This window comes from Leishmania mexicana, chromosome 28, assembly GCF_000234665.1.
Source record: "Leishmania mexicana MHOM/GT/2001/U1103 complete genome, chromosome 28".
Lineage (NCBI taxonomy): Eukaryota > Euglenozoa > Kinetoplastea > Trypanosomatida > Trypanosomatidae > Leishmania > Leishmania mexicana.
Window position 1 is genome coordinate 203,452 of NC_018332.1, and position 20,845 is coordinate 224,296.

The following is a 20,845-nucleotide window of genomic DNA, read 5'->3' on the forward strand; positions in this document are numbered from 1 at the left end:
CAGACACACACGCAGCCCGAGAGACGCGCGGCAGTATGAACAGACGCAAGGGAGGATAGGGGGGATGGGGTGAAAAATACCAACGTGAGCAACAGAAAAGCCCAGCAAGACAACGGAAAGGGAAAGAGAGAGACGCACGCGCGACGCTGAAAGGTAAGAGGGAAATTTTCATATCCGTCACCACGTTGGCGGTTCGTGACGGTCTCCAAACGTCCGTGTGCACACGGCGCTGGCGTGAGGACTCAGTGCCTTAATGGCGATTGAAAGAAACGTGCAAGTGTGAGAGAGATGGTGTGCGTCCGTCCGCGCCTTCCGATAAACGTCGCAGGTGAAAAGGGGGAGGAGAGGAGGGAATTCAAAAGACAAGAGGAAAGACGAGAAATAGAAAAAGAATGCAAGAGACAAAGGAAGGCAGCAGAGATGCGGTGAACGCGAAAACAAAAGAAAGGGGAGAGACACACAGAGGGGGAGAAAGATACACACGCGCGCGCGAGGTATCACAAGAGGGGCGAGATCACACCAGGCCGGTGTCGAGAAGAAGACAGCGCAATGCTCGGAACCAAGCAAGCACGCAGAAAATATATATATATATACACACAGACACAGCCCACAGGCACAAAACACACGAAAAACGAAAACGCACCTGTCAGCACTCTCGTGCAAGCGCTCTGCTGTCCGTTAGTTGCGGGTGTGATGGTCGTTTGATGAGATAACCTCACCTTGTACCACACCGCGGAAAAGATAGAGAGCGCAGGGTTAGCCGGGCAAGAAGGGTGGAGCACACGAAACAGCTCAAAGGTCTTCAAAGAGAAAAGACCGGGGCGGACCGGGGGAGGGGAGACGGCGAGAGCCCTGTTGCTTCACTGCAACTCCACTCCGCTTTTGGTTGACTTTCGCCGGCTCTCTCTCTCTTTATTTAAATAAGGGCGAGACTCTGCCAGCGTGTTTATCCGCCCTGTGCTCGTCGCCTCGGTCCTGTGTATACCGTCGACCGATGTGTGCGTCAGCGTGTCACTGATATACGCGTACTTGTCGTTTGTTCACCCACTCCGTATGTGATGTGGTGAAGGAGAAAAAAAAGGTAGTCTAAATTATTGCCTTCCGTATTGGCTACCTCTTGTGAGCCCTGCACAAGCGGGTCGGCACTGTTTTATGTGAAGGTCACCGACGCCCCTACTGCGTCTGCCTGCGCCTGTCCCTGTGCGTGCCTGTGTGTGCGTGCGTGGTTGTGTGACAGATGCGTCTCCTCGCTCGTGGGCGGCGTCTTTGAGCAGGTGCACAATCACAATGGCCTTGTGCGTGTAGAGGGTGCGTTAAGGGTGATGGGGGCGTGAGCAGGTTTGGTGAGTGAACAAGATGGGGAGGTCAGTGTGCCAGCGCGTGCCTCGGTGCAGGGTACGCTACCAAACTTGTCGGGAAAGAAAAAGGAGGAGGGGGAGAAAAACAACCGGGACGACCAAGAGAAAACAGAAGCAGTATTATATATGCGTGCAAAACAAGGCGCTGGCGATTGTGTACAGAGGGGAGGTGATGTCGGGAATAAGTGCCCGCAGTGGTGGAGCGGCGCCAGCGACTAAAGAGCGCACACACGCTTGCAGCCGCCCGTAGAATACGGAAAGTGCAATGGGTGGCGCCGTTAACTGGGAGGAAGGGAAGGGGGCGTCTGGGTGGAAAGCTTCCCTGATCCCTTCTCCATATAAATAAAAAAGAACAAGATAGACTGTGTGTCAGTGTTCGTGCGCGTGGAGTTGCAGGACCGAAAAACAAATATAGAGCATGAAGAGGGAGAGGGAGAGATTCTGGAAAATTTGAAGGCGATACATTTTAGCGCGGAGTCGCGCGCATGCGCGCGCATACGCCGTGGATAGGTGCGACGACACCCGTGTGCAGATGTGTGTCCACGCGAGAGTAGAATGAGGAGATCACACACCCGCGCAACGTTTTTTTTTCTTGCGTAACCGTATCTGAGTTCCCAGGGTTTGGCGCAGCCTCAGGAATGCGAAAAAAAAAACGAACGAAAAGAAGACAAGGCTGTCATCGACGCCGCAGCCGCTGAGCGCGAAGTGCTCGCAAGCACACGCGCGTGATTGGCAGGCAGGCGTGTCCAGACAAGCGGCAAGTCCTTTCCTCAAAATGCACATGGCGTGCCGGTTTTACACGACGTGAGCACACGAGTAACAAATCCTGTACACCGCTGAAAGATGAACATGCACGCACACATACACACACACACACAGATAGAGACGCGACACAAGCAGCTGTAGCACGGCGCATGTCCGCTTTGGCCTCTCGAACGCACGCACCGGCTCTATGCACTCCCTGTCACACTTCACGTGCACCAGCCGCCGCGCCGCTCTAGAGGCGGCACAAGAGTCATCGTGACAGAGATGAAAGCGACGGATAAGAAGAGGTGCTCTATCTCGGCATAGCGGCTCCCGTGAAAAAACATAGCCATGACCGCAAAGGTGTACAGGGGAAAGAGGTGAGAGAGGGAAGCAGAAGTCTATACAGAGATAGATGCATGTAAACAGCGGCGCCTTCGCAACGCTCACATCCCTCCCAGACAGATAGCCAGAGAGAGAAAGAGAAAGGGTAAATAGAGTCAAGACACAAACAAAAAACCGAGTGGTGATGCATCTAATGTATACGATGGTGGTGGTGGTGGTGTGTGTGTGGTTACGTCGGGTGTTGGGGATGGAGGAGGAGACGAGAACGAAACGGGCACGTGGACTCTAAGAATAGAAGCATCGAAAGGAAACAGAGAAAGAGGGTGGGAGCCACTACACGCCGTCGCGACTGTCCAAACTCCCATCCTCCCTGTACGCAGCGGGGGGGGACATGCCGAAGGTGTGACAGCCACAAAAGAAGGCGAGCGAGATATCACACACTGGACCGCATCGTTGTGCGGCTCACAGGGCGGCGAACGATCCAGTCGCGGAGGTGCGACGATTCGACGCCGTGCCGCAGCTCATCTGCGTGTGCTGGGTAAACGGGCTCTCATCAATGCCGACACCGCTATACATAGATGACGTTTCGCCGGTGGCCGAGGAGAAGCGCTGGTGAAGCAGCACCGTGCGACGCGGCAGCGGAGTCCGCATGCCGCTGGATGGCTCATCCCCGTCCTCGTCCTCTCCCGCCGCCACACCGGGCAGCCGAACGGGATCTGCCAACGACGCGTTGGAGTCGAACCACAGCGGTGGCCGCGTTCCACCAAACGTGGCAGCCCGCCGCTTCTCTGGTGCCTGCTCCACTGCGGCTTCCAGATCTATCTTGAGCATCTCCCGCGCTGCCGTACCCTCACCGGCAGCCCCGGATGCTGTGGAGTGGCCGACAGTATCCGCGGCATCTTGTCTTGCATAGTCATACGAGGCTGCATCAAGAAGTGAAATGCAGCCAGAGATGCGATCCTCCGTCTGACATGTGGAGCGCCAATGCGCCGTGGCACCAAGCGCGCCTACGTCCTCGTCCTCTGTGCATCCCTCTTCGCGTGCGGCGATGGTGGCCGTGGCCTCGCGCAGTTGCGTCATCGCCTGCTCCATCTGCGCTTTGGCTGTGTGGACGTCCTCCATCTCCTGCTCCAGCGTGCGAATAGTCTGTTGCTGGTGCAGGATAATCTGCTGCAGCGTCCGCACGTCTGTCGTGCAGGTTGGGGTAGCGCAGCGGGGCAACGGGGAAACAGTGTGTAGCCGCAGCGACGGCGCAGCGGCGTCCGCGGGGACAGGACTGGAGGAGTGCCCTCCCGTAACGGAAGCTCGTTGACTAAGTCCCCGCACCGCCTCGCGCAGGAGGTCGATCTGTTCCTGCAACTCGCTCACTTGTTGCGCCGTGGCGGGGGGAGGCGACGCCTCTGAACCGCTTCGAAGCATAAACGAGTTATACTGGTCCACTGCATGTTTGGCGACTGGATCGGGGCGTACCGCAGACGGACTGAGCTGGTGCTCGGTGGTGGGCGAGCCCTCCCGCCGCGGAACGGGGCGGGGGGAGGGCAGAGTAGACACGACCTCGCCCAGTCGCGTCTCGAATGAGGGGAGATGCGGAAGATGCCTCTCCAGCCAGAGCACAAGCGAGCGCAAGTATGCATTCTCGGCCTCCAACTCCTCCGTGCGCCGCACCGAGATGTCCGCCGGTGCGTTCTGGTGATGGCAGTGCGCTAGTGCCTCTTCCTTCATGCGGACGTACTCTCGCAGCAGCTCGGGTGGAACCGTTAGGGAAGGTGATGACGCCGCAGCCACTGGTGTCTGGCCCTTGGTGACGCTGGTGGTCTGGACGTTGACAGATTTGCGCGCCTGCAGCGAGCTTTGGTGCGTGACTTGGTATCTATGCGGCACAGACCTCTCCACATACGAGTCACACAGCTCCTTAAAGGTGTGATTCACAGTCGTGTGCGTCGACGTGGAGGAGCTCTCCTCCAACACTGTGGCCGCAGCTGGCACCCTCCGGGAAGGATCCGTGGATGCAGAGGAGTTGGCGCTCGTGGACATGGTGCCTACTCCTTTACTCTAGGTGTAGATGTGTGTATGGTTGTCCTGGGCGTGTCTCACTCGAATGTGTCTGCCGACTTTGCTGCATGCCGAGAGAGCCGTGTTGCGAGGAGGGCAGGAGGGGGGGGGCACGTAGAGGTGAGACGGTGCAAGGGAGAAAAGGGGAGGCAGGAGAATGGGTGACAGAGCGGGGTTGCTCGAAGGCGGCCGTAAAGACGGAAGAGATTGCTGTGGAGACGCACGACGAGCGAGGAATATGGAACCGTGTTGGCCTGTGCGTGGACGCAAGTCGGGAGGTCGTCGCGTAGTGCTGCACGCACAACGGTGCGCCAGGCGCGCGTAGAGAAATGAACGGCGGACGGTCAGCGGTCGTTTGGCACAACACAGTCGAATAGGGGTGCGAAAGGGATGGAGCGACGATTCTGGCGGCAAACCAAGTGCTGCGCCCACTCAGTTCTGGACTACTCGGTGCACATGTCCTGTCATTTTTTTCCCGTTTCGATCCACGTGCGGGTCTATCGAAAGTCTCTCCACACAGCATATGTAGCCCCAGGATAAGTGTTGGCGCGTCCGTAGGCACACACGTCTCAGCAACGTCGACGGCTGGAGAACCTCTCTTCCCGTCAGGAGTCTCCCCACGTCATAGAGGCACTGTATCGGAGAGATGGGGCAAGGACGATACATGCCTACACCGACGCGACACTACTATAAGGTGCAAGCACACGTGGAGAAGAGAGAGACAGACAGAAGAAGGGAGGCCCGGAAGGCGAATGCGCAATACAAGACACGCACACCCACAGCGCACAAGCATGCGCCATCGCTTCTCTGCCTCGACACGTCCCTTGCCTTCGGACTATTCGCTGTGTTCATATCGCGCTAGCCGTCCTTGCGCTTGCGGCCACGGGTCAAAGGCTTCTTCATATGCTTCTTCTTCGCCGCAGGGCCGCTGGACTTCACAATCGACAGCTTCGACCGTTGATCGGAGGGCACGCGCGATGCCATGGCGGTCTCGACAGCGCTAATGTAGTTTGCCCTAGCCTTCGCCTCTGGCGTCTTTTTGGCCTTTGTGAACGTAGACTTCCGCTTCGCCTCGCCCACGTACTTGCGCAGAGCGCCGGCGCTCTTGTGCCTCGGCTTGCTCCGCAGCGACTTCTGCGCCATCTTGCGCTCCAGGCGGTTCAGGCAAGACAGGGAAGAGAGCGTAAAATCCGCGGAAGGGCAGGTCGGGGAGTGAGGGAGAGAGGTGTGGGGCAATTGCTGACTGCGAAGCGCAGCGGGAAGAGGAAAGCGAAAATGCGCACGATGAGTGATGTGTGCAACACGCGCACGTGAAGAAACGAAAAGAGGATGATGGATGAAAGACGAGGAAGCGACACGTAAGAAGTGGCGCCGACTGTTTTTTGGGAGAGATGGTGCGAAAGTGAGAGATGGGAAAGCTGTAGTAGGGCACATCCATCAACACAACGGGAAAGGACGAAGGCCGCTCGTGTAGCCGGGGCGACCGATGATGTGTTGTTGCCTTCTTGCAGGACAGCATGAAGGAGAAGAAGCAAAGCGGTGTGAGTGCAGCAAACCACCTTCCTGCTTCACGCACGTCCCCTATTTGCCTTACTCTCCGTCTCGCCTACAGCTGAGGGGGCTGGTCGTCGGTGCGTTGCGTTGTCGGATGCAAGTGTAGGCTGGCTGGTGGCAGTCGAACCTGCATCGAAGAAGCCAGTGCGTATTCACGCAACACAGGCGAGTGGGACGAGAGAAAGAGAGTGTGCACGGGTAAGAGGGCGGAATGAGACATCAGAGGCGGGAAGGGGCAAGGCCACACCATCACACAGAAACGGAGCCGGTCTCCCTCCACGTGTCTCCGCCTCCCATCCCCATACTCCCTTACACACGCCCTCCCGAACGACACACACAAAAAAAAGAACAAGAATTCATACACCGCATGAGCAAAGGAAGAGTCGGCGAGACTATACATCACAGGTGAACGAGTAGGTGCGTGCAAGCCTGTTCGCGCGCGTCTGAGCGGTGACGTTAGTAGACGCAAACACACACACACCATCATTCCAGGAAGACACACACACATCGAACCAATAGACAGAAACAGAGGGGGGCGTCACCACCGCTGCACAGCTGTGCACCTGCCACAGCACAGCACACCACACAAGCGCGACTGGAAAAAGAAAACCATTAAGCACGCATCCCACGCCACATCCATGCCACACCTTAATCCAAACAAAACGTGTGCATGTGCGTGTGTGTGCGTACCGAACAAAAATTCATCCGCAGCCGAGGTGCCGCGCAGCATTCCCCGGTCGCATGCGCGTGCGTGCCCGTGAAAAGCGAAGAGAGAAGCTAAAGCAGAAGCGGGGAAGAAGGGGCGCATGGCACACACAGACGCACGCAGACCCATGGCACGGGCAGACATACGAAAACAGACAAAAAATGGAAGCGACGCGGGTTACGTCACCTAGAAAACGTTCAACGGTGTGTGTGGGGGGGGGGGGGAAGCGGGTGGACCTGAGGTACGTGTCGGAGAGATTCAGGAGCGTGCGGATCAGACCCCTGCATGTTCTCGTGTGTACCTGCATGGTGAAAAACGCAACCAACAGACAGACGAACAATATATAGAGAGAGAACGACCGATTGCGTCTTCCCCTCGCGTCTCCTCTGGTGAAGTGCACATCTCTGAGCCACCGGGGGCTGCCGCTGCCAGTTGCGCCGTGAGTGAGAGAAGGTCCCGGGGTCACATAAATCGCTGCAGCAGAGCCAAATACAAAACAGCTAAGGAGCATCGGCGCGCACACGCGCAGGCGGGATGAAGTGAAAAAGAGGGACATTGCTTCGGCAGTCCCGTGCACACACAAGCAAGCCCGCACACACGCACCACTCTGCCACGCCGCCACTGCCACTTCGTCCATGCATGAAGATGTTCCGGCACACCGCCAGGAGGAAACAAAAGGGAGACGCCGACAGAAAAAAAAACGACACGGAAAATAGCAGCGCGTCCCGGGCAGTCGCGCACGGGCTCAGTGAAGAGACGAAAAGCGAAAAATGGAGCCCAAAGAGGCCGTCAGCGGATGCGCGCACTCGACTCGCATACACTCAGTAATTGAGTGACACCACACAGGCGGTACCGCGCTCGATCCAGTGCGCCGGGTCCACCTTGGTCGGAACCTCAATAGGGAGAACAAAGTTCGTAGAGTGCCCCGTCGTGCTGAGCGTGCCAGCACGCGTCAGTGTCTTGTATACCGGGCAGACGTAGTCGTCGGTGTTGCGGGTGCGGTTTACCACGGGGTCCAAGAGAATGATCGGCATCTCAACGTAGAGCTCCTTGGGGCGAGACTCCACCAGTGAGTGCTGCTCCGAGTCCCACCGCGCACCCTCCAGGTACAAGCCGTACACCAGCGCTCCCTTGTCCGGTCGGGGTACCGTTTTGTGGTCCAGTGACACATCCTGCAGGCTAAACTGAAAGGAGATGCTGTCGATGGCCTGGTGCACCTTACGGGCGTGGTTCTGAAGCGTGCCGGTCAGGAATGCCTGCGGGAAGAAGAAGCCGCCGAACCAGAAGGCGGCCGGCGGTCCATACGCGTACCAGTCCGCAATGAAGTGCACACGCCTCACCAGGTCCTCTACCCATTTCGACAGCGGCTTCAGCGACGGGTAGGCCAGCGCACTCCAGGACACCGGCACGCTGTTGACAAAGAAACTCGAGCCGACATCCTCTAGTTCCGCTGACATGACAACCTCACCTCGCACAGCCTTGAGGAATTCGGCCAGGCCCGTGTGGATGAACTTGAGTAGGCGATTGTAGCGGCCAGCCTCCTGCACCAGCACCGTGTTCATGGACTCTTCGTACTTGGTCGGGTACTTGGCAGTGAAGGCGGCCATGTCAAACAACTGAGGCAGCTTCGTCGAAATCTCCGTCGCCGTGGCAGTCAGCAGCTGCTCCCGTGAGCTCGACGTTGTACCGACACCGCCGCGTGACTCCAGCGCCAGGACCGTTGACAGGATGCTGTGCGTCGTGTTCTGCGCGCACGTGATATCGGCATTCTCATGCAGGCCAAAAATCTCTGGTTGTGGGTTCAGAGGCCACGAGTCGAGGTAGCTGAGGTAGTGCTTGCGATTGCCAGACTCGAGGGTGTGGTAGAGACCTGATGGCGAGAAGGCGTACCCGTCCTGGAGTACCTCCGGATTGACAAAGTGCTGGATGAGGGTCATGAGACAGCGACGGTCCCAGTCGTCCGTGACACGGCCACCGTAGTTGATCTCGCCAGTCAGAAAGGTCAGCACGTCGTATGGGATGGAGTCATACAGGGACAAGAACTTGCGGAGCTGCAGCAGACAGACGTTGCGGTCCGAGTCGTTGAACTCGTAGGCAATGTTGAACCCGAGGGAGCCGAACCTCCGACGCTCTTGGATGACACCGTGGAAAAGGCATAGGGCGAACACCATCTTTTTGAACTCCGCGGGCTTCTCCTCCTGCTCGAGGTCCTCGGGGGTGAAGCCGTAGTAGGAGCGCGTCACGTTCGCCCGCAGCCCCATCGGCGGCTCATTCGTCATCTTCACCGCCGTCTGCAGCACGGCCACCGGGAAGCTGGGTGACGGCATCGACGTCAGCCACAGACGGAACTCCTTCTTCACCGTCTCCACGGTAAAGCTCTCCACAATGGACTCCAGCGTCGGCATCCAGGACGAGGCGAGGTGGCAGTTCTGCAGCAGTACCCACTGTCCCTTCTCCCGCGCGCCACGGATCAGCTCTTCCGCCTTCTTGCCTTGCCCCTGGCCAAGCGACACCTTGTCCAGCCGTTTCGACATCCGCATCGTCTCTGCGAAGCGCAGCAGGTCGTTCATCGGGTCTGACCCAGCAGAGTTGATGAAGATGAGCGGCGTCAGGCAATCACTGTCCTTGTAGGCGTCCATCAAGTCGAACTGCGGCACCACAATGTATCGACTGCCCATGTAGTGCTCAATGAAGTGCTGAATGGCCAGCGCTACCTTATCTACCCGGAAACACCGCATCACGACCAGTCGCTGCATCGGTGTCACTTTCTCACGCCACTCACCCGCGAGGGGGAACGTGTCCGCCTCGTTGCTGTCAAACAGGTCCTTGTAGTGCTCGATGTAGTCGCGCACGTGCTCGGCAAAGCCGGCAAAGCTGGGGAGGTGCTTGCTAAGGAAGAGCACCTCGGCCCAACTGCTGTCTGTCATCCACGACGAAGCGGGGTTGGCCAGGGCATCGGCCGGGACGCTGCCGGTGGGGCCGGTGAGCAGGAACCGGTACTCAGCATCCACCAAGGCCCCGCTGTGCTGCACGAGGCTGGCGCAGAGGTAAAACGAAAACGTCAGCTTGTGTTTCTCAAACAAGGAGCGGCACACGTTGCTATAGAAGGAGTAGGTGAAGTAGTCCATCAAGTTGTGCACCCGCACCTCCACCACGTCCTCCGCGCTGCCGCTGTCGTCCTCCGCCACCTCCTTCGCTGCGGGCACCTGCGAGGCATTGTCCACGGCGTTGAGGAACAGGTTCATGAACCACTGCAAGGAGAACTGGTACATAGGGTCGACAATGGCGAGCTGCGAGACGCAGAAGAACAGCAGCGAGCCGCGCTCCGCGTGCGGGCGGTACTTGTTACGTGTCTCATCAATCACTGTCTCCATGGCCTTCGCCTTGCCCAGCTCCTCGTTGATCTCGATAGACTTGGCCTTACTCTTCTCCAGCGTGATGATGAGCTCCTCCTGCTCCAGGATGTCGCCCTCCGCCTGCTCGAGCAGAACGAGAATGTTGGCCTGAAGGTCCTTCAGCTCGCAGTTCTTCTCTGCGTTGGACCGGGTGAGCCGCTGCTTCTCCAGCTCGAGGTCGTTCCGCTCCTTCTCCACCGTCTTGCCGAGCAGCTGCTCCTCCAGCCCGCTCTGGGTAATGAAGAAGTTTAGCAGTGACACGGTAACGATCTCCTCGGGCGTGTAAACCGGGTTCGGCAGCTTCGTCGTGAGGTACAGCTTGAAGTTGCGGTCGTACGGGATGGCGCTGTCCCCGATGCGGACATGCGGAGTGCTGCCAATGAGGAAGATGTTCTTCAGAAGCAGCGGCTCCAGCGCAGCGTCGATCGACTCGCCGACGTTCTCGATCAGACACGGCAGCCCCAGGCGAATCGCGTTCTCGACAGTCTTCATGAACTTGTCGTTTGACGCCTTGCACACCTGCATGTTGTCGTTGCGGTGAATATTGCGCACCCACGCATTCGCCTGTCCCTGCGGGTCGATGAGCAGCGGCCAGTTCCGGGAGTTGGCGAGGATGATAGCGTTCTCGGTGGACAGCGCGTCCGTCGGTAAGCCGCACAGCTGCCACTCCTGTATCTGCACCGCGTCGCCTGAGGTCGAAACGAGGTCAAAGTCGGCGCTTGTCTCCACATTCGCCGCGGTGAGATGTGCCTTCCACTGCCGACGCACGTCATTGCGATAGGGTGCCGTGAGAGGTCCGCAGTAGGCCACCGTGGCCGCCGCAATCACCATGTCGCCGACAATGTAGCACTCCTGTTCCTTGTACTGCTCCACCAGCGTGGCCCAGCGGCCCTTCTCTCCGCCGAGGCCGTCGATCAGCCTCGCCGCGCGCTGCAGCTTCAGCGATGTGCGCTCCACCTCGGCCTCGAGCGCCGCCTGCGCGTTGAGGGCGTCGTCGTACTTCTTCTCGAGCGCCGCCACGGCAGCAATGACGCGGTCAAGCGTTGCCTGGGTGGCGCGCAGGGCCTCCGTCACCACAGCCAGCTCCGCCTCCGTCGCAGCAAGCCTCTCGCGCAGCGGCTGAATCTCGCGATTCACAAAGAACCACTTGTACATGGCGCGCACCCATTGGCACATGGCCATGCATGGCAGAGAAACCGCCCTCACCTTCTCCGGCTGGAACTCCTCGTTGTCGTAGTAGACGCGTACCTTCTCCATCAGCGCCGCGTCCATTGCCTCGCGGTTGAAGCCACCTTTCTCCGGCGGCTGCACGAGCAAGTCTAGCAACCGATTCGCGTCTCGCATGTAGGACTTCGCGCACAGCCACCAGTCTGGTACCTTGCGACCACCCGGAGGACCACTGTAGAACTCCTTCGGGCAGTTGCCAAATGTGAGCAGCAACGCGACGGCCTCCATGACGTATTGCACGCCCTTGGGCGGATTCGCGTACTTGTTCAGCTCCGAAATTTCCGCTGCTTTGATCTTGGATAACACCTTTACAGCCTCCGCCAGAGCCGGCTCCGCCTCCGCCAGGCGCTCGGCGCACTCGCGTCGCATCTTGGCACACTCCTCCGCTTTCACGGAGGCCTCCGCCTCCTCCCTGCGCGCGTCCGCCTCCTTCACCGCCGCCTCCTTTCGGTCCACCGTCAGCCGCTCCATCATGGACTGAATCTCCGTCTTTTTCTCCACCAACACCGGCTGCTGCGCCTTGAGTTGCGCCTCCAGCTCCGCCACCTGCACCTCTGTGTGCCGCAGCTTCTCCAGCCCCTTCTCGAGGCGGCCGCGCTGCTCGCGAACGAAGCGGCGCTTTTCCGCTGCCATCGCTCTGAAGTTAGAGAGGAGTGACAGATAGGACGTCGGCGTCACGTACGAGCGACGACGCGTCTCTGTGAAGAAGCGCTCCGTCACTTCCGCCGCCGCGCGATGAACTGCCTGGAAGCAGCCCGGCAAGTTGGCGTGGTTGGCAGCCCCCACGACGTCCGTAACGTCGCCGGCGTTCAACTGCACTGCGGCTACCGACAGCAGCGCCTCAGATGGCCACTCGGCAAACCAGTCAATCGTGCAGCACGCAATGAGCGACGGAAACATGCGCAGGCGGCTGCGAAACGCCTCTCCGACGGGAGAGAAGGCGAGGACAAGGTGTAGGTTGGCCCGCGCCTCCTTCACGAAGCGCGCGTACACCGACACCTTCGTCGTTGGCAGGTTCTCGCTTAGGCAGACGCCGCGAAACTTGTCGTTGATGAGCTCGATATCTTGGTCCTCAAAGAGGTTCGGCACATCACCCGATGTGAGCAGGCCCGCCACATCCTCCAGAAAGGTCGGATGCACCAGCTGGGTGTCTGCGAAGAGAAACGTCCGCTTCTTTTCGTCCTTGCCGCACTCGAGCAGCAACTTCGCCAGGCTCTCGTGCCATTCCTTCACACCGAAGTTCTTCGACAGCTCAATCGTGAACACCTCCATCTCGGCAATCAGCGAACAAGCGAGGCGCGTGAGTGACTTGCGTCCCGACCCGCCAACGCCGAGGAGGAGGCAGTGCCCGTTCGGCAGTCGCAGCACGCGCGAGATACGACAGACATGCTCGATGGCGTCGAGGAAGAGCACGAGGTTCATTTTCACTTCATTCTCGTCATTGTACGTCTCCAGCAGCTCATTCATGCGCGCCGTGAGGGCGTTCATGTCGGTAATCTGCTCGTACACGCCCTTGTCGCTCAGCACGTCGGCAAAGATGAGGCGGTCAGCCTTCACTACCTCGTTGTAGGACTTGCCCACGCCCATGGACGGCAGCTCGGCATTGAGGTACTCAATGAACAGACTCTTGTCTGTCGAGTCGACGAGGCGATCGTAGAAGACGCGGTGCATCTCGTGCATCCACAACCGCACGACGGACTCCTCGGACTGCAGCACCGACTTGTCCGCCATGTACAAGAGGGGAAAGACACGCATCACATCCCGCATGTTGAAGGAGTAGTGCACATGCGCCGGGGTCGGCAGAAAGACCTGGGTGCACTTGCGAAACACACGCAGCGTGCTATCGACCACGGCGGAAGCGACGTTCGCGAGGCGGTCAGCGAGGCCGCTCTGCGCGAGGCCGCCGGTGAGGATGGCCTGCAAGATCGTTCGCTTCGACGTGTCCGACATCTCGGGGAAGGAAAGGTAATTAAAGTAGCGCATAAAGCGGTTCGAGACCCGGCTGCGGCCCCCGCCAGGCGGGCCCATCGCCAGCGCAAGCGAGCAGTCGATGATGGAGGACCACTTGATGCCGCCAGTAAAGTTGTAGAAGCCGCCCTGGGCGAGCATCTGCCGCAGCAGCTCCACCGGGGGCTGCGCCCCGTACTTCTCTGGTTGCGGCAGATTCGCGTCGTCAATGAAGATGAGAAAGTGCTTACCGGTAGGGGCGCCGTAGACGTGCGAGCGCCGCTTATCAAGCTTGGCCATCAGTGAATTCTGCAGCACCGTGCACTTCGTCTGCGCCGAGAAAGTGAAGTTGAGGCCAAGAAAGCTGGCCGGCATGCCGCCGCCGAGCACAAGACGTGCGAGTGAAATGGACTTGCCGGTGCCAGTCGGGCCAACAGCGGCGACGTTGACCTTCTGCGCCATCAAGTGCTGCAGCACGTAGTTTTGCCGTGTGCTATCGATTGTCGGGACAATGATGTCGTCAAAGCGCGCCCCGTTGGGAATTTCCAGTGTTGGCTGCTCGCACATCCAGTTCACCCATTTCCCCGCCACAGACGGCGAGAGCGCAGGAGCACCGCTGCCGTCATCGCCGTCGGCAGCCACGAAGACGTCCTCCTCCATCACTCCGGCGGGGTCGTAGCGGTAAACGTAGTCGTACAAAAACACTTCCGCGCCGCCGCTGCCGGTCGTGTCCTCGGCTGGCAGAAGCGGCAGCCACTGAGTGTCACTATTCGCCTCCGCGAGTCGACACAGCGTCGCGGAGAAGCGCTGGCGTCCTGCCTCGTCGCATGTAGCGCCAATGCTCCACACCAACGAGAAGAAGAAGAGCGGTGGCACCGCGCCCGCCATGACGGCCAGACGTTCCGGTGACACCTGCAGCTGTCCTGAAGTCGATTTGGCTACCTCGAAGCTATTCACGTACCCCTCCATCATGTGGAAGAAGGAGTGCACGAGGCCGCTGGTGGTCGAGGTGACGTACTCGTGCACGGCGCCACTGCGCACCAGCTGCACGAGCTCCTCGACGTATGTGTTCGCCAGCCTCTTCAGTGTCTCACGCTGGGACCCCAGGTAGGGCGGCAGCGCCACGATCCAGCTCGCGATAAGCGCGGAGATAGGGACGCACGTGGCGGGATCGAGGTAGATCATGCCGCACCTAGACACGGTAGCCGGTGACGCCACGGCGAGATCCTCCACCTCGAACATCATCGTCATGTCGCGACTCATCTGGATGATTTCACCGGAGACGAGACAGAGCTTCTTGTTCTCGTCCAGGACGGTGTTCATCGACTCAATCCACAGCGCATCAACAGGGCCGTCGAACATCACCCAGTGCTTGCCGATGAGGTTGCCCTCGTCACCGTATCGGGCGGCGCAGCGAAACAGCACGCATAGCACGCCATCCTTCCACTCGCCGTTTTCGTCGTAGGCGCCGTACAGCTGGTCCATCGTGACAGACTTCGGGTTGCAGATGTGCGTGAACACCTTCTGAATGCGGCGCGAGCCAAAGTCGTTGCCCTTCGCTTGGCGGGCCGCACAGTCGGTCAGGGCACGCTGCAGCGCTGTGAAAGACGCCGTCTTGCCACTGCCAGCCGGGCCGACGAGCATGAGGCCGTGACGCAGCATGGTGATGTCGTACAACTGCAAGCATTTTTGAACAAAGGCAGAGACGGGCTGCTGGTGCGCCTCTTCGATGGCTGCTGTCAGGGCCTGCACCACGGCTCCGTAGTCGCTCTGCGGCAAGGCCGTGCCGGGGAACAGGTCGCTTATGATTCCGTCGAAAAGGAGAATGTCGTCCTTGAGGAACTTCGGCACGTTCGAGTCGCGCAGCGCACGCAGCAGCAGCTCATCCTCGTCTCCGTCGGGCCGCTCCTGCTTGTTTAGCCCGGCTGCCGAGATAACGGTGTTGACAGCGCGCATACCAAAGTCGTAGTGGTCCTGCGACGAGAGCTGCTCAGAGCTCAGCTTGAACGTCATGACCATCTTCTGCGCCAAGGCGCGCGCGTTCTGGTAGCCGTAGGAGAAGAGCCGGATCTCACCAATCATGGCGTAGTCTGGCACCATGCATGCCACGGGGCGGAACAGCACCTTCAGGTTATCCGGCAGCTCCGTGCGGCCGGCGTAGCCGGGGTTCATGGTGATGAAGACGGCGTGGGTGGGGTCGACGAGGATGTCGCTCTCCTCGAAAAGAATGCGGTACTGCTTGGTGGAGCATGCCTGCTGCAAGTCCGTCACCTGCTGCGCCACGACGGAGAGCACCTCGACGTCGATACGGTTAAATTCGTCGAAGCACGCCCACGCGCCAGTCCAGGCGAGACCCTTGAAGAACCTGCCCATTGACCGGTACGTCATACCCTCCTGGCAGTTGAAGACGACGCACTGCTTGGCAAGTGCCTTGGCCAGATCCTTCGTCGTCTCCGTCTTCCCGGTACCAGCGGGGCCGGCGGGCGCGCCGCCGAGGCACAGCGCCAGGGCACCTGTCAAGGTCAGATAGATGCGATCGGTTAGCGGAGTCACGACCAGGCGGGCCGTGTTGCCGAGGTACTCGCCGCCGTAAACGAAGTGGGTGTCGACCTGGCGAATGTGGCAGAAGTCGTCGCTGTGGTCGAAGTAGAAGCGAAGCTGCTTCATCCACTCGAAGGACTGCGTGCTCGACACCTTCGCTGCTTGCATGCTGTCCACGGTGTCCTTGGCATGCACCTCGATTGTGATGAGCGCGCCCATGTTGATCTGCTGCATCGCCGTCAACGGCGACTGAACCACCTCCACCAGCTGCCGCAGCTGCCTGTCTAACACTTTTGTGTAGCCATCCACCTCGCCCTTCGTAGTGAGGGCCTCCTCGCAGCCTTGGGTCCAGTAGATCTGCGCCACCGCAATAACCGCCTGCGCAGGCCACTGCAGCACCCACTCGCTGCGACGCGTGCTAAGGTACGCCTCAAAGGCGCGTTTCACCTGCGCATGCACGCTGTCCTTCATCATCTTCTCCACAAGCTTCAGCCAATCTTCCACGTTGCCGTGCGGCACCACCGACTTCACCGCTGGAATGTACTCGCCCTCGCCGCTGTAGAAGCCGGTGATCGTCTCCACGTCCGCTGCCACCGCATCCCTGCACTCCTCGCCTCCCGCATCCGCGGCACGCGCCTCGTCGGGGTGGATGTTTTTCCACTGGAGGCGGTGGATGCCCTCGAACAGCTTCGCGATGTTCGGGTCGATGCGGCGCACTTCCTTCGCCTGCGACAAAATCTCCAGAAGTTCCTCATCAGAGAGGAAGTAGAAACGCGGGAACGTCTGCCGCTTGTCCGCCAAGTAGTCATTCAGGCCCCGCTGAACCTCTTCGAGGAGTCGGTTCGCCTCGCGCAGGTGGTCCAAGAGCTTGTTCGTGCCAATGCAGTACTCGAGTGCGTTTGGCTGCGCGTGAGCGTTGCCCATGATACGCCGCCATGTGCGGTCCACCTTCTCGAAGAGCGTGGACAGTCGCGGTAGCTGCATGGCGATGTCCTCCGAGTTGAGAATCGGCTCCAGATAACGCCACGCTCGCTGGCACTCCAGCCACTGCTCAAGTATGTCGGAGATGAGGTTGAGGGAGCGCTCCCAGTCTGTGATGGACTCCTCAAAGTAGCCCTTAAATGGGGAAAACTGCAGCTGCTGGACGAGGTTGAGGTGCTCGTCGAGGAGCTCCACCACTTCGGAGGTGTCCTTGAGGATGTACGTGCCCGTCTCCTTGTACGCCTCGATGATAAAGCACTTGGTCTCCCACTTGGCGCGCATGTCCTTGAGCGTCATCTCGATCTGCGACTCCTTCGCGGCCACCTCGCAGTAGCTGATAATGGTGTCGCGGTGCGCTAGCAGCGGCTCGCAGTCCTCCAGAAGCATCAGCGTGTCGCCAGGCACCAGTTTCATCCCGAGCTTCTGGGACAGGCCCGTCCAGTGGCGCTCCCTCATGCCGGGGTGGCGCAGCGACGTTAGGAATGACACCCACGGCTTGAAGCCCTCGACAGCGGTCTTGACCTCTTCGACAATCTTGAGCAGCGCCGCCTTGTCCTTAAACATCTTGGCGAGGTTCACCATTGTCTTGAAGGCGGCAGTCACTGTCGACTCGATCTCCGCGGCGTCGAGGGTGGTGAAGGCGTCCGCGTGCCAGCGGCGGTACGACTCCTGCCAGGTGTACGTCGTCAGCCACAGGTCGCTGTACGGCTTGAACTCCTTATCCAGCTCAAAGACGTTACGGTAGTCGGAAAGCTTGTCTCCAAAGAGGCGCTGGTCACTGTTGATGGAGCGGGCCTCCTCGATGCACTGCCGAATCTCAATGTTGTGCGTCTTGACCTCAGCCGCCACCTTGTCCGCCTCGGCCGCCTCGGTGTGCTTCGAGAAGGTTGCGACGACGCGCTGCAGCTGCTCTACCCTCTTTGCGAACTCCTCCTGCCGCTTCTGCAGCCCAGAGTGCAGCTCCTCCTGGACCTGTTCGAGCTGCTTGCGTACAGCGTGACTGCGCAGGGCCAGCTGGCGAGGCCAGCCAATGGCCTCCCACTTCAGGCGTGACTCGTCGTCGCTGAGCTCGAACTGAAACCCGTCAAGGATGCTGTAGCACTGGCGAACCTCCGCGATGTGCTCCACCAACTCCGCCACCTGCTCTCCCATGCCGTCCATGAAGGCGTACAGCTCGTACAGCTTCTCCGGGCTCTGCGGCATCTTCTCAATCGTGTTGACCATGCGCGTAAACGCCTCCCGCACGTGCATCGCCTCCTCCTTGCCGGTTTTGCCGATGAGTCGCATCACCAGTCGTGCCAGCTCCTCCTCCTTCATTGACATGAGGTAGCTGAACGATTGGCAGTCAACGACGAAGTTGCCGACGGTGAGGAAGAGCGGCAGCCGCTCGGCCAGGTTTTTCTTGGCGCGGAGGTGCTGCACAATCTCCTCCTTCATCTCGTCCATGCTGTGCCCGGCCTCGGCGTACTTCTTGATGAACTCCGCCTGATCCAGCCGAATGAGCGGGAGGAGCTCGTCGTACGTGTTCAGGTACGTCTGCAGCGGCACCAGCGAGGACCGCACAGCGGTCTGCACACGCTCGCGCAGCAAGCACACGTGCTCCTCCTCCTTCTTCACCGAGTCGAGGAAGGGTCCCTCGCCGTCGCGGCTCCAGAAGTACTGCGTCATAACATAGCGCTCCACCTGTGGAATGGACTCGGTGCAGACAATCGCGTCGTTGAATAGATCCACGATGGCCGCCTCGAAGTCGTCGAAGGAGATAGAGTAGGAGAAGTGCCCATCCTTCTCCATCAGGTCGATCGTGAAGAGAGGCTGCTTCTCCACGCAGTCATCGGCGTCGCTCCCGGGCCACGCGTTCACCACGTTGTTCATGTCCTGCACCGTCACCGTGAACTCCGACACCTCCTCGAAGAAGTCTGCGAAGGAGTACAGCGAGGAGTACACAAGCTGGAATAGCATGTCCTCCATCATGAACTTCACCGTCACGAAGAACTTCTTCAGCTTCGACATCTCGTAGACGCTCTGCTTCGCCTCGCGCGTGTTCAGCCAGCCCTTCCCCGCCGACTGAAAGCTGCTGATGATGGTCTCGCAGATGCGCGGCAGCCACTCCTCTTTCAGCTGCCGCGACGCCGAGGCGAGGTGCTCGCGCTGGCACTTCACAAACGACTCCAGAGGCATCTGCCGCTCCTTGGGCAGGTTGAACAAGGAGCCCTCGAGCACCTTCATGCACTCCCGTTGTACCCCTGTCAACGCCTGCACCACCTCCGGCTGCGTAAAGTACGTCGCAAACGTGAATGCCTGTTCCTGCTCGGCAAACACGAAGCCGTCACCCTCCACGCAGATCACCGTGGACGGGTCGCCCCGGTCGCTGCGGTCGACGGCAAGGTTGGGGCCACGCAAAAGCTCTTCGGGGTCCATGTGGGTGGAGTTGACGACCATGCGGGCCACCGACTCGTCGATGCAGATGCGGTCGCGCAACAGCAGGCGGTTGTGGCTCCGCTGCCACTCTAGCGTAATTTCCGATATCAGCCGCTCCACGCGCTCTGCCACGTCAGGGAACTCGGCAGGGCTGAGCTGAGGGATGTCTGTGCCGAGGTGGCGCAGCCGCTCTGCCAGCCCGGCGTCCAGCTCTTCGAGGCTCGCCACGAGCATCGAGTCGCAGCACAGTCGGTAAAGAATCCACGAGGTTGTCTTCTGCCGCTGCGTGTGGGCGCTGACCAGGCGCTGCACGTACACGATTGGATCCTCGGCAATAAACCGCACAAAGATGCGAGGCAACGTCGCCACCGGCTCGCCGTCCTCGTCGTATGCTGCAGCACCAGCACCGCCTCCGTCGCTATACGAGGAGCGCGCCTTCGTCGGGGCGGAGCCCCAATAGAGCCGAATCGTGTTCGTGTCCTCGGCCCATCCAATCACGCGACACGGGCGGAGCTCGAAGGAGTCCCGGTCTTCGCAGTAGTACACGGCCTCGGCTGGAAGAAAGCGAGACGCCTGCGTTGGTGCCATGGCCGCCATCGTCATCCACTCAGACGGATTGCGGCAGTCGTAAGAGGTGTCGTCAAAGATCTCCAGCGGCAGGCTTTGCGCACTACGACGCGCCAGCGTCTCCCAGGTGAGCCCACTGACCTGCAAAAGACGGTCAACGCTCTCACTGTCGTACAGTCGGCGGCGGCGCTCGATCTCGACGTCGCGTGGCATGCGGCCCCGCTTGTAGGCGTACGGCACCTGCACCTTCGGCTCGAAGGTTCCGGGGCTCGCCGTCGGGAACCGCAAAGCAGACTCTTTGTACAGGCTGCTAACCGGTAGAGCAGCGAGGGCAGTGGCTGCCCCTGTGTCGGCGTTACCGGCCGCAGCGGCACTACTCTCCGACGCTGCGAAGGCGGCGGCATTCGTGCTTCGCTGGGTGTCAAGATGGTTGCGCTCCATCACTAGTCCGCGGACTGGCGCAGTCGGCTCCTCATCGTCGCCTGTCGCCACGGTGGTGGCACCGCTCTGAGGGCGAAGAAAGCTTTGCAGCATATCTTTGAGTGCTTCAGCGTCGGTGATGCGTGTGAAGTTCGTAGTGTATGCTGCAGGCAACAACACACTCCCGCTTTAACAAAAAAACTTGTATTGAGTCTGAGAGAGCTCCGCGTGTGGCAGCAACGCTGCTGAATGCCCTGCAATGACGCCCGTGCGAGTGTGAACCTTGGAGCGCTCTTCTGTGGGCCAGTGCACGCACGTGCCGCTTGAAGCCCCTTTGAAGAAAGCCGCTCGTGACGTTGAGCAGTATTAGGGAACGCGCCGCGGCAACACGCCGAGGAATGAGGTGAGAGGCGGCTCGTAGCGGTGGCGGCAACGGCAACAAGGGGGAGAGGAGGAGGGGGTAGATTCAATAAGCGCCAAAACAGAGAAACGCAAGCTGAAGAGAAAACAAAAAAAATCAACCGGAAGATCCAGCCTCCACATGCACACGCGCAGAGAAGTGATTGTGAGCTCAAAACCGGAGCCCCTCC

General features: G+C 59.7%; 3 protein-coding genes across 3 annotated transcripts; all 3 read right to left on the reverse strand.

The window, feature by feature from the left end:
* Positions 1-2,909: 2,909 nt before the first annotated feature.
* On the reverse strand, positions 2,910-4,481 carry LMXM_28_0590 (hypothetical protein, unknown function; the record flags this gene model as incomplete). Its single annotated transcript, XM_003876843.1, has 1 exon — positions 2,910-4,481. One exon carries the CDS (start codon positions 4,479-4,481, stop codon positions 2,910-2,912), a length of 1,572 nt encoding a protein of 523 aa, XP_003876892.1.
* Positions 4,482-5,357: 876 nt separating this feature from the next.
* On the reverse strand, positions 5,358-5,642 carry LMXM_28_0600 (conserved hypothetical protein; the record flags this gene model as incomplete). The annotated part of the gene is made up of 1 exon (XM_003876844.1): positions 5,358-5,642. One exon carries the CDS (start codon positions 5,640-5,642, stop codon positions 5,358-5,360), a length of 285 nt encoding a protein of 94 aa, XP_003876893.1.
* A 1,938-nt stretch (positions 5,643-7,580) lies between these two features.
* LMXM_28_0610 (putative dynein heavy chain) lies at positions 7,581-20,276 on the reverse strand (the record flags this gene model as incomplete). Its single annotated transcript, XM_003876845.1, has 1 exon — positions 7,581-20,276. One exon carries the CDS (start codon positions 20,274-20,276, stop codon positions 7,581-7,583), a length of 12,696 nt encoding a protein of 4,231 aa, XP_003876894.1.
* Positions 20,277-20,845: the final 569 nt, after the last annotated feature.